Below are 14,292 nucleotides of genomic sequence, written 5' to 3' on the forward strand. Positions count from 1 at the left end.
TGTGTTTTCCCCTCCACGTTTTGTGTGTTTTACCCGACACGTTGCTTTCCCCAGCGCCTCCTCAGCCCTGTTTGTGTGTGTTTTCCCATCCACATTGCTTTCCCCAGCGCCTTCCTTAGCCCTGTGTGTGTGTGTTTTCCCCTTCATGTTGCTCTCCCCAACACCGTCCTCTGCCCTGTGTGTGAGTGTGTGTTTTCCCCTCCATGTTGCTTTCCCCAGTGCCTTCCTCAGCCCTGTGTGTGTGTGATTTCCCCTCCACGTTGCTTTACCCAGCCCCTTCCTCATCCCTGTGTGTGTGTGTTATCCCCTAAACATTGCTTTCCCCAGCGCCTTCCTCAGCCATGTGTGTTTGCGTGTTTTACCCTCCACATTGCTTTCCACAGCACCTTCCTTAGCCCTCTGTGTGTGTGTGTGTGTGTTTTTCCCACCACGTAGTTTTCCCCAGCACCTTCCTAAGCGCAGTGTGTGTGTGTGTGCGTTTTCCCCTACACGTTGCTTTCCCCAGCGCCTTCCTCAGCCCTGTGTGTGTGTGTTTTCCCTCCACGTTGCTTTCCCCTGCCACTTCCTCAGCCGTGTGTGTGTGTTTTCCCCTCCACATTGCTTTCCCCAGCCCCTTCCTCAGCCCTGTGTGTGTGTGTGTTTTCCCCTCCACGTTGTTTTCCCCAGCGCCTTTCTCAGCCCTGTGTGTGTGTGTGTTTGTTTTCCCCTCCACATTGCTTTCCCCATTTCCTTCCTCAGACCTGTGTGTGTGTTTTCCCCTAAACATTGCTTTCCCACAGCCTTCCTCAGCCATGTGTGTTTCCGTGTTTTACCCTCCACATTGCTTTCCACAGCACCTTCCTTAGCCCTCTGTGTGTGTGTGTTTTCCCCACCACGTAGTTTTCCCCAGCGCCTTCCTCAGCCCTGTGTGTGTCTGTTTTCCCCTCCACATTGCTCTCCCCAGCCCCTTCCTCAGCCCTGTGTGTGTGTGTGTTTTCCCGTTCACTTTGTTTTCCCCAGCCCCATCCTCAGCCCTGTGTGTGTGTCTTTTCCCCTCCCAGTTGCTTTCCCCAGAGCCCTCCTCAGCCCTGTGTGTGTCTGTATGTGTGTTTTCCCCTCCATGTTGCTTTCCCCAGTGCCTTGCTCAGCCAAGTGTGTGTCTGTGTGTGTGTTTTCCCCTCCACGTTGCTGTCCCAAGCGCCTTCCTTAGCCCTCTGTGTGTGAGTTTTCACCTCCACGTTGCTTTCCCCAGCGCCTTCCTCAGCCGTGTGTGTATGTTTTCCCCTCCATGTTGCTTTCCCAAGCCCCTTCCTCAGCCCTGTTTGTTTTCCCCTCCACATTGCTTTCCCCAGCGCCTTCCTAAGCCCAGTGTGTGTGTGTGTGTTTTCCCCTCCACATTGCTTTCCCCAGCGCCTTCCTCAGCCGTGTGTGTGTTTTCCCCTCCATGTTGCTTTCCCAAGCCCCTTCCTCAGCCCTGTGTGTGTGTGTGTGCTTTCCCCCTCCAAGTTGCATTCCCCAGCACCTTCCTTAGCCAGGTGTGTGTGTGTGTGTATTCCACTCCACGTTGCTTTCCCCAGCGCCTTCCTCAGCCCTGTGTGTGTGTGTGTCCTTTCCCCCTCCAAGTTGCTTTCCCCAACTCCTTCCTCTGCTGTGTGTCTGTTTTCCCCTCAGCATTGCTTTCCACAGTGCCTTCCTCATCCCTGTGTGCGTGTGCTTTTCCCCCTCCACGTTGTTTTCCCCAGCGCCTTCCTTAGCCGTGTGTGTGTTTTCCCCTCCACGTTGCTTTCCGCAGTGCCTTCCTCAGCCCTGTGTGTGTGTGTTTTACCCTGCATGTTACTTTTGCCAGAGCCTTCCTCAGCCCTGTGTGTGTGTGTTTGTTTTCGCCTCTACGTTGCTGTCCCCAGCCCCTTCCTCAGCCGTGTCTGTGTGTTTTACCCTCCATGTTGCTTTCCCCAGCCCCGTCCTCAGGCCAGTGTGTGTGTGTGTGTGTGTTTGCCCAGCGCCCCTTCCTCCACGGCCCCTTCCTCAGCCCTATGTGTTTATTTTCGCTTCCACGTTGCTCTCCCCAGCGCCTTCCTTAGCCTTGTGTGTGTGTGTGTGTGTGTGTTTTCCCCTCCACGTTACTCTCCCCAGCGCCTTCCTTAGCCCTTTGTGTGTGTTTTCCCCTCCACGTTGCTCTCCCCGGCCCCTTTCTCAGCCCTGGGTGTGTGTGCGTTTTCCCCTCCACATTGTTTTCCCCAGCCCCTTCCTCAGCCCTGTGTTTGTCTGTGTGTGTGTTTTCCCCTCCACGTTGCTTTCCCCAGCCCCTTCCTCAGCCATTTGTGTGTCTGTGTGTATGTTTTCCCCTCCACATTTCTGTCCACAGCGCCTTCCTTAGCCGTGTGTGTGTTTTCCCCTCCACGTTGCTCTCCCCAGCGCCTTCCTTAGCCCTGTGTGTGTGTGTTTTCCCCTCCACTTTGTTTTCCCCAGCCCCTTCCTCACCCCTCTGTGTGTGTGTTTTCCCCTCCACGTTGCTTTCCCCAGAGCCTTTCTCCGCTGTGTGTGTGTGTTTTCCCCTCCACGTTGGTTTCCCAAGCCCCTTCCTCAGCCCTGTGTGTGTGTTTTACCCTAAACATTGTTTTCCACAGCGCCCTCCTCAGCCCTGTGTGTGAGTGTTTTCCCCTCCACGTTGCTTCCCCCAGCGCCTTCCTCAGCCCTGTGTTTGTGTGTTTTCTCTTACACGTTGCTTTCCCCAGCACCTTCCTTAGCCATGTGTTGGTGTGTTTTCCCCTCCACATTGCTTTCCCCAGCGCCTTCCTCAGCTTTGTAAGTTTGTGTGTTTTCCCCTCCACGTTGCTTTCCCCAGCACCTTCCTAAGCCATCTGTGTGTGTGTGTTTTCCCCTCCACGTTTTGTGTGTTTTACCCGACACGTTGCTTTCCCCAGCGCCTCCTCAGCCCTGTTTGTGTGTGTTTTCCCATCCACATTGCTTTCCCCAGCGCCTTCCTTAGCCCTGTGTGTGTGTTTTCCCCTCCTTGTTGCTCTCCCCAACACCGTCCTCTGCCCTGTGTGTGATTGTGTGTTTTCCCCTCCATGTTGCTTTCCCCAGTGCCTTCCTCAGCCCTGTGTGTGTGTGATTTCCCCTCCACGTTGCTTTACCCAGCCCCTTCCTCAGCCCTGTGTGTGTGTGTTATCCCCTAAACATTGCTTTCCCCAGCGCCTTCCTCAGCTCTGCGTGTGTGTGTGTATTTTCCCCTCCACATTGCTCTCCCCAGCCCATTCCTCAGCCCTGTGTGTGTGTGAATTTTCCCCTCCACATTGCTCTGCCCAGAGCCTTCCTTAAACCTGTGTGTGTTTTTCCCCCCTCCATGTTGCTTTCACCAGCCCCTTCCTCAGCCTTGTGTGTGTTTTTTTTTTCTTCTCCTCGTTGTTCTCCCCAACGCCTTCTTTACCCTATGTGTCTGTATGTATTCCCCTCCACGTTGCTTTCCCCAGCGCCTTCCTCAGTCTTTTGTGTTTGTGTGTATTTTCCCCTCCACATTGCTCTCCCCAGCGCCTTCATTAGCCCTGTGTGTGTATGTGTTTCCCCCTCCACGTTGCTCTCCCTGGCCCCTTCCTCAGCCCTTTGTGTGTATTTTCCCCTCGACGTTGCTCTCCCCAGCGCCTTCATTAGCATTGTGTGTGTGTATTTTCCCCTCCGCGTTGCTCTCCCCAGCGCCTTCCTTAGCCCTGTGTGTGTGTTTTCCCCTCCACGTTGCTCTCCCCGGCCCCTTGCTCAGCCCTGTGTGTGTGTGCGTATTCCCCAACACGTTGTTTTCCCCAGCCCCTTCCTCAGTCCTGTGTGTGTGTGTTTTTTTACCTCCACGTTGCTCTCCCCAGCGTCTTCCTTAGCCCTGTGTCTGTGTTTTCCCCTCCACATTGCTCTCCGCATCGCCTTCGTTAGCCCTGTGTGTCTGTGTTTTCCCCTCCACTTTGTTATCCCCAGCCCCTTCCTCAGCCCTGTGTGTGTGTGTTTTCCCCTCCACGTTGCTTCCCCCAGTGCCTTCCTCAACCAAGTGTGTCTCTGTGTGTTTGTTTTCCCCTCCACGTTGCTGTCCCCAGCGCCTTTCTTAGCCCTGTGTGTGTGTGTTTTCCCCTCCATGTTGCTTTCCCCAGCGCCTTCCTCATCCCTGTGTTTGTCTGTGTGTGTGTTCCCCTCCACCTTGCTTTCCCCAGCCCCTTCCTCAGCCCTTTGTATGTCTGTGTGTATGTTTTCCCCTCCACGTTGCTCTCCCCAGCGCCTTCCTTAGCCCTGTGTGTGTGTTTTCTCCTCCACGTTGCTCTCCCTAGCGTCTTCCTTAGCCCTATGTGTCTGTTTTCCCCTCCACATTGCTCTCCCCAGCCCCTTCTTCAGCCCTGTGTGTGTGTTTTCCCGTTCACTTTGTTTTCCCCAGCCCCATCCTCAGCCCTGTGTGTGTGTGTTTTCCCCTAGCGGTTGCTTTCCCCAGAGCCTTCCTCAGCCCTGTGTGTGTCTGTATGTGTGTTTTCCCCTCCATGTTGCTTTCCCCAGTGCCTTCCTCAGCCAAGTGTGTGTCTGTGTGTGTGTTTTCCCCTCCACGTTGCTGTCCCAAGCGCCTTCCTTAGCCCTCTGTGTGTGAGTTTTCACCTCCACGTTGCTTTCCCCAGCACCTTCCTTAGCCCTGTGTGTGTGTGTGTGTGTGTGTGTGTTTTCCCCTCCACTTTGTTTGCCCAGCGCCTTCCTCAGCTCTGTGTGAGTGTGTGTATTTTCCCCTCTACATTGCTCTCCCCAGCGCATTCCTCAGCCCTGTGTGTGTGTGTTTTTCCCTCCCACGTTGCTTTCCCCAGCCCCTTCCTAAACCCCCCGTGTGTTTTTTTTGTTCTCCATTTTGCTCTCCCCAACACCTTCCTTACCCTGTGTGTCTGTGTGTTTTCCCCTCCACGTTGCTTTCCCCAGCGCCTTCCTCAGACCTTTGTGTGTGTGTTTTCCCCTCCACGTTGCTCTCCCCAGCGCCTTCCTTAGCCCTGTGTGTGTGTGTTTTCCCCTTCACGTTGCTCTCCCGAGAGCCTTCCTTAGCCCTGTGTATATGTGTTTTCCCCTCCACATTGCTCTCCCCGGCCCCTTCCTCAGCCCTTTGTATGTATTTTCCCCTCCACGTTGCTCTCCCCAGTGCCTTCCTTAGCCCTGTATGTGTGTTTTCCCCTCCACGTTGCTCTCCCCGGCCCCTTCCTCAGCCCTGTGTGTGTGTGTGTTTTCCCCTCCACGTTGTTTTCCCCAGCCCCTTCCTCAGCCCTGTGTTTGTGTGTTTTCCCCTCCACGTTGCTCTCCCCAGCGCCTTCCTCAGCCCTGTTTGTGTGTGTGTTTTCCCCTCCATTTTGTTTTCCCCAGCCCCTTACTCAGCCCTGTGTGTGTGTTTTCCCTTCCACATTCCTTTCCCCAGAGCCTTCCTCAGCCCTGTGTCTGTCTGTATGTGTTTTCCCCTCCACGTTGCTGTCCCCAGTGCCTTTCTTAACCCTGTGTGTGTGTTTTCCCCTCCACGTTGCTTTCCCCAGCGCCTTCCTCAGCCCTTTGTGTGTCTGTGTGTATGTTTTCCCCTCCACGTTGCTCACCCCACCGCCTTCCTTAGCCCTGTGTGTGTGTGTATGTTTTCCCCTCCACATTGCTCTCCCCAGCCCCTTCCTCAGCCGTGTGTGTGTTTTCTCCTCCACGTTGCTTTCCCCAGCCCCTTCCTCAGCCCTGTGTGTATGTTTTCCCCTCCATGTTGCTTTCCCCAGCCCCTTCCTCAGTTCAGTGTTTTTCTGTGTGTGTTTTCCCCTCCACGTTGCTTTCCCCAGATACTTCCTTTGCCCTGTGTGTTTGTGTGTGTTTTCCACTCTTCGTTTTTTTCCACAGCACCTTTCTTAGCCCTGTGTATTTGTGTGTTTGTGTTTTCCCCTCCACGTTGGTTTCCCAAGCCCCTTCCTCAGCTCTGTGTTTGTTTTCTCCTCCACGTTGCTTTCCCCAGCGCCTTCCTCAGCCCTGTGTGTTTGTGTTATCCCCTTCACATTGCTTTCCCGAGCCCCTTCCTCAGCCCTATGTGTGTGTTTTCCCCTACGCATTTCTTTCCCCAGCGCCCTCCTCAGCCCTGTGCGTGTGTTTTCCCCTCCACGTTGCTCTCCCCAGCACCTTCCTTAGCCCTGTGTGTGTGTGTGTGTGTGTGTGTGTGTGTGTGTGTGTGTTTTCCCCTCCACGTTGCTTTCCTCAGCTCCTTCCTTAGTAAGAGGGGCACTGCTTCCTTAGCCCTTTTTTTCTTTGTTCTCCCCGCACCCCCGAGCAAAGCATCGGTTCCTCACCCCAAAGTTTTGACTTCGCAGTGATTTTCTTGGGAGCTTAAGGGAAGTAGGCAAGAGCTGGAGGCCCCAATCCTAAGCAGCTATTGGGGCAGCTGGGCAAGGAAGGGAGTGGCAGCAGGTAGGCTCCCCACCCTGAGCTACCACACCGAAATGATAAGGCAAGGTTTCCTATTTCTGTGCTGCCAACACACAGCAGAGAAAGATGAACTCACAACTCTTTCCTGCTCTGTCTGCTGTTGTCCCAAACAATAATCTCATGATACTCGAGCTCTTATGAATCTTTTCTGTGTTGTTAGATTTACATAGCTTTTAGGTAGAACAGCTTTGTCTCTTTTACCCATTGTATGCTTAGAAGCATATCTATTTCTTTGCCCATGATTTGGGAAGCCCTTCAACTAGAGCAGGGGTTCCAAATCTGTGGCACTCCAGATGTTGCTGCACTACAACTCCCATCATCCCTAGCTATACTTTTTGTGGCTGGGATGATGGGAGTTGTAGTTCAGCAATGTCGGGGGTACCACAGGTAGGGAACCCCTGAACTATGGTAAAGTTATCTGAAAGATGGGTGTCAATGCGGGGGAGCGCAATTTCAGTGCTTGCCCTAGGTGCTATTTTCCCTAGATACGCCTCTGTTGGCTAATATTTGGATGGGCAACTATATGTGAGCACTGCCTGCTCTAAGAAATTTCCCTTTGGGAATGGGGCTGTCACTCAGTGGAAGGTCCCCGGTTCACTCCCTGGCAGCATCTCCAGGTAGGGCTGGGAATGACCCTTCCCTGAAAAATGGAGAGCTGCTGCCAGTCAGTGTCAACTATTCTGAGCTCGACAGACCAAACGTCTGACTCAGGAATGTAAAAAGCTGCTTTCCATGATGTCCATGAGCCACTAAGTTTTCCATAAAAAACACGCCAATGTCTGAAGAGGTATCACAAGGACTAGGGGCTCATTCTTACCCTCAGCCAGATCAAGGCCAGCCTTTTTTGCTCATGGGAACTCAGTGTGGTACTGAAACCTCTTTTTATTCCTTCATTCATTCACTTTATTACATTTCTAGCGCACCCCATCCAAAGGCTTTGGGTGGTGCACAAGTTTAAAAAAACCTAAAACAAACACCATTTAAAACACATCTCAATAGAAAAACAATTTTGAAACAATTCAGAACCACTAAAAACCAAATAAAAATTTAAGAGGTTTTGAGCCACAGATGGCTGCTTTGGTGGAATCTGACATGGCTGGAGTGATGCTAACTGCTGAAAGATATATGCTGCTGCTAAGCTGTGCTAAATATCTACGGATATTCAGATGCCGTGATGTGTCAACGCCTACAAAGATTAGAATCGTTCGGACCGTGGTTTTCCCCGTGGCACTCTATGGATATGAGAGCTGGACTTTGAAGAAGCAAGATAGAAAGAGTATTGACGCTTTTGAACTTGGGTGCTGGAGAAGACTTTTGAGGATACCATGGACAGCCAGGAAAACAAACCAATGGAGCATTGAACAAATCAGTCCAGAATTTTCACTCAAGACACAAATGACCAAGCTCAAACTATCCTATTTCGGACACATTATGTGAAGACCCAGCTCCCTTGAGAAGTCCATCATGCTGGGGAAAGTGGAAGGCAAGAGAAGAGGACGACCAGCAGCCAGGTGGATGGACTCGCTCATGACAGCCATGACTGCACCACTGAGAGACCTTCAAGGCCAAGTGGAAGACAGATCATCCTGGAGAGGATCGATCTAGGTGGTCGCTAAGAGTCGACACCGACTTGACGGTGCTTAATCAATCAAGCTGTGCCGAGTATTAACTGACTTATTTCCCCGACGTGTCCTCCTACAGATTCTGCAGGCAGATCACACAGACGCAGTGAAACTGTTCCATGGAGAGGTGGAGAGTTGGCTATAGGCCTACTGAGAGGGGAAAGAGGGAGATGGCATTTCAAGAAGTAGTTCTTTTATTGCAGCCGTAGGCCAAACAGCATCCCAAGAAGCAAGATCCAGAGGGTGAACCAGGCCAGATAAAGACTAGCAGCCAATGGCCAGACCCCCAAAGGACTTCCCACCTGGTAGTCTGGACGATACCTTTTGCTCATGTGGGAGAGAACGGTCTGAGACCAGAGGACCCACCCACAAGTCTGGGATTATAAGATACCTAACCACTAGAACCCAGGAGGAGACCGACCTTCCGAACTGCTTCAGGACTGGGGTGTCCGTCCCCGCATACTGGCAAGCCAAGGACTAGGTACCATCCAAGGCAACGTTAGGCGGCTACAGTCTTCGAGTCACATGTGTGTGAGAGAATCTCCGGAGCTTGTGATCTGTCACCACATTTAATGAAGTTTGACTGGATCTGCATTTCTCGTCCCGTTCATGATCGGTTTGATTCGCTCTTGCCGAAACGTTTCTTGCCAATTCCGTTGAATGAGATGACATGCAGATTGAGTTAACCCTGAATCCAAGAATCTCGTGCCTCTTCTTCCGTTACCCCTCCAGAAAGAGAGGCCGGCCAATGGGGTTTCATCCAGATTTTAAGCCTCTCGCCCAGCTTGCTTGGCCCACCCAGATTCTCCCAGATTTCATTAATTTTTTTTTTTTTTTTAAGCTGAGCTCTAGCCCTTGTAGAAGCGGAATCATGGAACAAAAGATGCAGTCACTCTTCTGCTCAGAAATTATTTTCCAGCCAATTTACATCATATGCAAATTAGGCACCCGGATTTGGAGAGCCAGAATACGGCAACCCTAATCACAACAGCCAGTGTGGTGTAGTAGTTACGAGTGCTGGACTAGGACAAGGGAGACCTCAGTTCGAATCTGCCTTCAGCCACGACACTCACTGGGTGACCCCAGACCCTTTTCTCTCAGCCTAACCTACCTCACAGGGTTGTTGCGAGGACAAAGATAAACATTTACACTGGGCTCTTTGGAGGAAGAGTGGGATATAAATGTGGAAAAATTGGTCCGTCAATCAGGACAGGGCTGACGATCACTCACCTGATGTAGCCAGATCTAGAGCCCCCCAGGAAAAGAGCAGGCCCTGTATAGGAGGTCTGGAAATCGGGGAAGCCCATGAGCTCCTTAAGGTGCTGGGAGACGGCCTCCAGGTTCACGCGCCACATGAATTGGTCCTCGGTGTAAACCAGATTGGTGAGGAGGAATTGCCGGATGGCCGGTTCCTGAATAGAGAGAAGATGCAAAAGGCTAAGGGTTTAAGACTGACTGGTGTGTCTTAGTGGTGTGGCAGGAGTGCACCCTCCTGTGGCCACCTTTTGCCCGGCAGCAACAGATGTGGAAGTGCAGAACCCTAGTAATTCGGAGTGAGAAGGAACCTTTGAGGTCTTCTAGACCAACCGCCTGCTCAGGGCAGGATTCTATTTCACCCTAACCCTGAGGGATGGCCGTCCAGCCTGTGCCAGAAAGCCTCCAGCGAAGAAGAGCCCACAAGTTCATGAGGCATAACTATAAAGAAATTCTAATTAGGAAATCTCATATTGAGAGAGGAGAGAGACACCCTTCTCTTTTTTCATGCCATACACATCATCCCTTCCCTCACTTTCTCCTTCCTGCCCTATCAAGCTTTAGATTGTATGTTCCTTGAGGACAGAGACCCTTGCAGGTCTGGGGAAGACGGGCATGCATTTTTAGGACATAAGCCCACAAAACTCTTCCCAGTGCCCAGCCTGAAGCTGCTGCCTTGTCATTTCAACCCCCTGGCCCCAATCTTGCCCTCAAAAGCAACGGAGAAGACGCCAGCTCCTTGAGATGAGCTGGCCCTCACATCCCCCTTCCAGCTTGGGGCTGGGGCTGATGGGAGCTGGAGGGCCACCTTTGCCCACCCCTGGACTAGGACTGAGCTGGGTCGCCTGGGACCTTGGAGAGGCCGTGCTACCTGGATGGCCGGGCGCAGCTGCTCTTCAGCCAGCCGGCGAGTGGTGGAACAGGGAATGCCCCGAGGGATGTCCACGGCCTTCATGGCGGTGAGGAAGGACTGGAAGCTGGTGACGGCGGTCGTCTCACTGGGACTCATGTCCACGCACACCAGGCGGTCCACCAATTCCAGCTGGTAGGAGAGACAAAGGAGTCAGAGGCGGCTTGGCAACCCTTCTGTTGGGGTCTTCTTGAACTGTTCGCAGCCAAGTTGCTGGGCTCAGCTCCTTTGCGGAGCCCAACTGGGCCCTTCCCCAACTTTGCAGCTCTGGAACTTGTACAATCTACATTCATAGGAACCGGTACAATCTACATTCATAGGAACCTAGGAAGCTGCCAAATACTGAGTCAGACCACTGGGCCCTCTAGCTCAGTATTGCCTTGGCTGGCAGCGGTATTCAGTATTGTACAGGCTGGCAGCGGCTTCTCCCAGGTTGCAGGCAGAAGTCTCTCTCAGCCCTATCCTGGAGATGCTGCCAGGGAGGGAACCGGGGACCTTCTGCATGCAAATAAGATGCTCTACCCCCCCCATTCTGCCCCCCCCAGTGCCAGGAACCCCGAAGCAGTATGCAGTGGCACTGTGGGGCGCCTACCTCTTGAAGCGCGAGCACCATCGCTGTCTTGCCACCCATGCTATGCCCGACCAAAACACACCGTTGGAGATGCAGCTGGCAGAGAAGGAGCCGGACATCGGCGCTCATGGCTTCGTAGGTCATGAGCGAGCTGTAGGGGCTGTTGCCGTGGTTGCGAGCATCCACCGTCAGCACCTAACTGGGCGGGAGAAAAGGAGCGGCGGCAGGTTGGTCCCGGTTTCCCCAGGAGACACAGGACCCCAGGAGCCCAGGACCTTTGCACACAAATAACTTAGGGATAAGGCAGCGTCCTACGATTCACTGACTAGGAAGGGGAGATCTCATGGATGGGCCACCTCCCACCTCTCAAGAACGGAGGAGAGGCGGTCTTGTAGAAGCAAGCAGGTCCACGTTAGTGTAGAACACACCACAAGCATGGCTAAGCAGGGTCTGCCCTGGTTTGAATTTGAATGGGAGAGTATGTCAACACTGTGAGATATCCCCCTTAGGTAGGGCTGCTCAACTTCAGCCCTCCTACAGATGTTAGCCTACAACTCCCTCAGTACAAGTCCCTCAAAGGCATGGTACAGTTAGAAGCGTATTACTGTAAGTAACTTTTTTTTTTAAGTATCTAAAGACACATCTATTCACCCAGGCTTTGAATGAAATATGGTTCGGATAATTTTAACATTGTTCTAAAATGCTGCTTTAAAATTTAACGGGCGGTAATGTGTAAACTTTTCCTGTATCACGTATTTCGTTATAACGAAAGTTTGGATTTTTCTGTTGTCATTGACATTAACTAAACGTTTTCACTTTCCCCTGTTTGTTTGTTTGCTTTGTTGTAAACCGCCCAGAGACATGAGTTTTGGGTGGTATAAAAATATGTTAAATAAACAAACAAACAAACAAACCCTGGCTATTGGCCACTGTGGCAAGGAATTATGGGAGTGGTAGTCTAAAAACAGCTGGGGGGGGATAAGTTGAACGGGCCTGCCCTTACAGGAATGGGCCGCTCTGGGAAGAGCATCTGCATGCTTGGCAAGCAGAAGGTTCCAAGTTCCCTCCCTGGCAGCATCTCCAAAATAGAGCTGAGAGAGATCCCTGCCTGCAACCTTGGAGAAGTTGCTGCCAGTCTGTGTAGGCAATACTGAGCTAGATGGACCAAGGATCTGACTCAATATATGGCAGCTTCTAGGTTCCTAACTCCACTACTAAGTCAGTCCTGGGACCCACCTAGCCTAGAACCCGGGACGGTCTGCGTGCAAAGCAGAAGCTCTATTACTAAGCAACAGCCTCATCCCAAATACCAGCTCATGAGGAATACCTAGGCAGCTGTTTTCTACCGATCATTGGTCCATCTAACTCAGGCTTGTCTACCCTTACCGGCAGCAACTTTCCAGGGATTCGGACCAAGAAGGGTCCCTCCCAACCCTACCTAGAGATGCTGGCAAGGCAGATGCTCTACCAATGAACAATAGCCCCATCGCCTCAACAGTGAATCAACAAAGAGGCCTGCAAGATGCCTCTTAGGAACATAGGAAGCTGCCACATACTGAGTCAGATCCTTGGTCCATCTAGCTCAGCATTGTCTGCACAGACTGGCAGCAGCTTCTCCAAGGTTGCAGGCCTCCAAGGTTGAGTCTCTCCCAGCCCTCTCTTGGAGATGCTGCCAGGGAGGGGACTTGGAACGTAGATGCTCTTCCCAGAGTGGCTCCATCCCTTGAGGGGAATCTCTGACAGTGCTCACACTTCTAGTCTCCCTTTCAAATGCAACCAGGGCAGACCCTGCTTAGCTTAAAAGTCATGCTTGCTAGTACAAGACCAGCTCTCTTTGCTGAGTGAGCATCAAATTTAGAGTTTGATAGGGAAACATAGCGACCCGAAACTGACTTTAGGCTCTAAGTGGGTTATAAACATCCTGTAAGATCTTGCGTCTCCCCAGGAAAGCCCTCAAATATTCTCAGGGCCATGCAGTTCAAGAATCACTGGAGTAAATAAGTCTTCACGGTGTCGTGGCTAGTGGGTTGGGGCTAGGACCGGAGAGACCCGGGTTCAAATCCCTATTCAACCATGAAGCTCAAATTGGGTGACTCTGGGCCAGTCATGTATTTCTCGGCCCAAGCTACCTCACAGGGTTGTTGTGAGGATACACATAGCCACGGACACACCACTCTGGGCTCCTTGGAGGAAGAGCAGGATAGAAATGTAATAAATAAATAAATAAATAAATAAACAAATGGCTGCTGACCCCCCGACCAGAGGTATCCCCACCCCCCCGCACAAGCCATCCTCCATTTCTCACCCACCTTGCGCCCAGTCTGGGCCACCAGCTTTTTGGCCAGGGACTGGAAGTTGGATTTGCTTCCAAAGAGCCCATGAAGGAAAACGAGCGGAGGCTGTGGCGAGGGTCCATCCAGCACGGCGTAGGACAGAGGCACTGGCCTGCAGGTGGAGAAAGGAGGCAATGAGGAAGCATTTCTTGTGCAAACAGGACTGAGCCCCACCAGCTGTGCAACAGTCTCTTGCACGCTGAAAAACTATGGGAGTGTAGGATACATCACAAGCCAATTTCTTCTGTAAAACACTGAAAGTCTCAGCTGCACCCCCACCCCCAATTTTTCTTCCTCTATTTTTAATGCAAGATGCTAGTCCTCATTGTGGCTGAGAAATGCCTTCATACGTTCCACTTTGCCCTGGAACTGCAAACAGGCCAATATCACCATAAAATAAAACTTTAAAACAAATTGGCATGGGGGACGGTATACAAAATGTGTTAAATAAAACTTTCAAACTCTAGCACAGTGGCACCACAGCAGCTTTGACTCTCCAGCTCTTTCAAGACTACAACTCCCATCACCCCCTCCCACAGTGGATAATGGGGATGATGGGAGCTGTGGTGGTCCAAGAAGAGCAGGGGCTTGATAGAGAGCATCATCTGCCATTTCCAACTCCATGTGCCACTCTAGCCTTCCCCTCTATGATGAGGGCTACATCCGGGTACTTACGTCACCGCATGGCTTGCGAGCCCCTTCCTCTCTCGGGCCAGGCCGGCGCGCCAGCGTCGCAAGGGCGGCGGCTGAGCCCAGCGCGGCGGGGCACGCGGGCAGCCCAGCGCGCGGAGCATCCCCAGGCCGGCTTGGTGGGTCACCAAGGAGACGACCGGGCCGAACGAACGAAGCGGGCGCGGCCACACTGACTCTCTGCCGGCCGGTCGCGAAGGAGACGGGGCGGGACTTACACGCGCTTCCGCCATTGGCGGAAGTGGTTGTGGGGGAAAAAAGCAAGAAGCTTGCCCACGCCCACCACCAGCCTCGCTTTCGGAAAAGCGCGGGGTGCGATGCACGCATGCGCCGGCAGGGGAGGCTGGAGAGCAGTGCGGAGAGCGTACCCTGAGTGATTGCATTGGCAGCTTCCGGATGACACAGCATTCTTTTTCAGACGGATCCTTCCCGCCTTCTTTCTCAACATATAATTCTCGATATAGGACACATAACACAGGGCGTTATACA

The 14,292-nt window shown here is 52.4% G+C and overlaps 1 protein-coding gene across 3 annotated transcripts in view; it reads right to left on the reverse strand.

Moving 5' to 3' along the window:
* Nucleotides 1-14,070, reverse strand: part of ABHD11 (abhydrolase domain containing 11) — a 130,886-nt gene extending 116,816 nt beyond the window's left edge. The window contains exons 1-6 of one of the 3 annotated variants that reach the window (XM_053275040.1): nucleotides 13,789-14,070; nucleotides 13,090-13,225; nucleotides 10,802-10,975; nucleotides 10,171-10,341; nucleotides 9,276-9,457; nucleotides 7,288-8,195 (exon numbers count right to left, since the gene is read on the reverse strand). In XM_053275040.1, the coding sequence (XP_053131015.1) occupies nucleotides 8,072-8,195; nucleotides 9,276-9,457; nucleotides 10,171-10,341; nucleotides 10,802-10,975; nucleotides 13,090-13,225; nucleotides 13,789-14,036 (1,035 nt within the window). In that variant the 5' untranslated portion in view covers nucleotides 14,037-14,070 and the 3' untranslated portion in view covers nucleotides 7,288-8,071. Of the gene's footprint in view, nucleotides 1-7,287; nucleotides 8,196-9,275; nucleotides 9,458-10,170; nucleotides 10,342-10,801; nucleotides 10,980-13,089; nucleotides 13,226-13,788 lie in introns of those variants that run through there. The other 2 variants (XM_053275039.1, XM_053275041.1) reach the window with 2 other exon arrangements.
* Nucleotides 14,071-14,292: the final 222 nt, after the last annotated feature.

Source organism: Hemicordylus capensis, chromosome 12, assembly GCF_027244095.1.
Source record: "Hemicordylus capensis ecotype Gifberg chromosome 12, rHemCap1.1.pri, whole genome shotgun sequence".
Lineage (NCBI taxonomy): Eukaryota > Metazoa > Chordata > Lepidosauria > Squamata > Cordylidae > Hemicordylus > Hemicordylus capensis.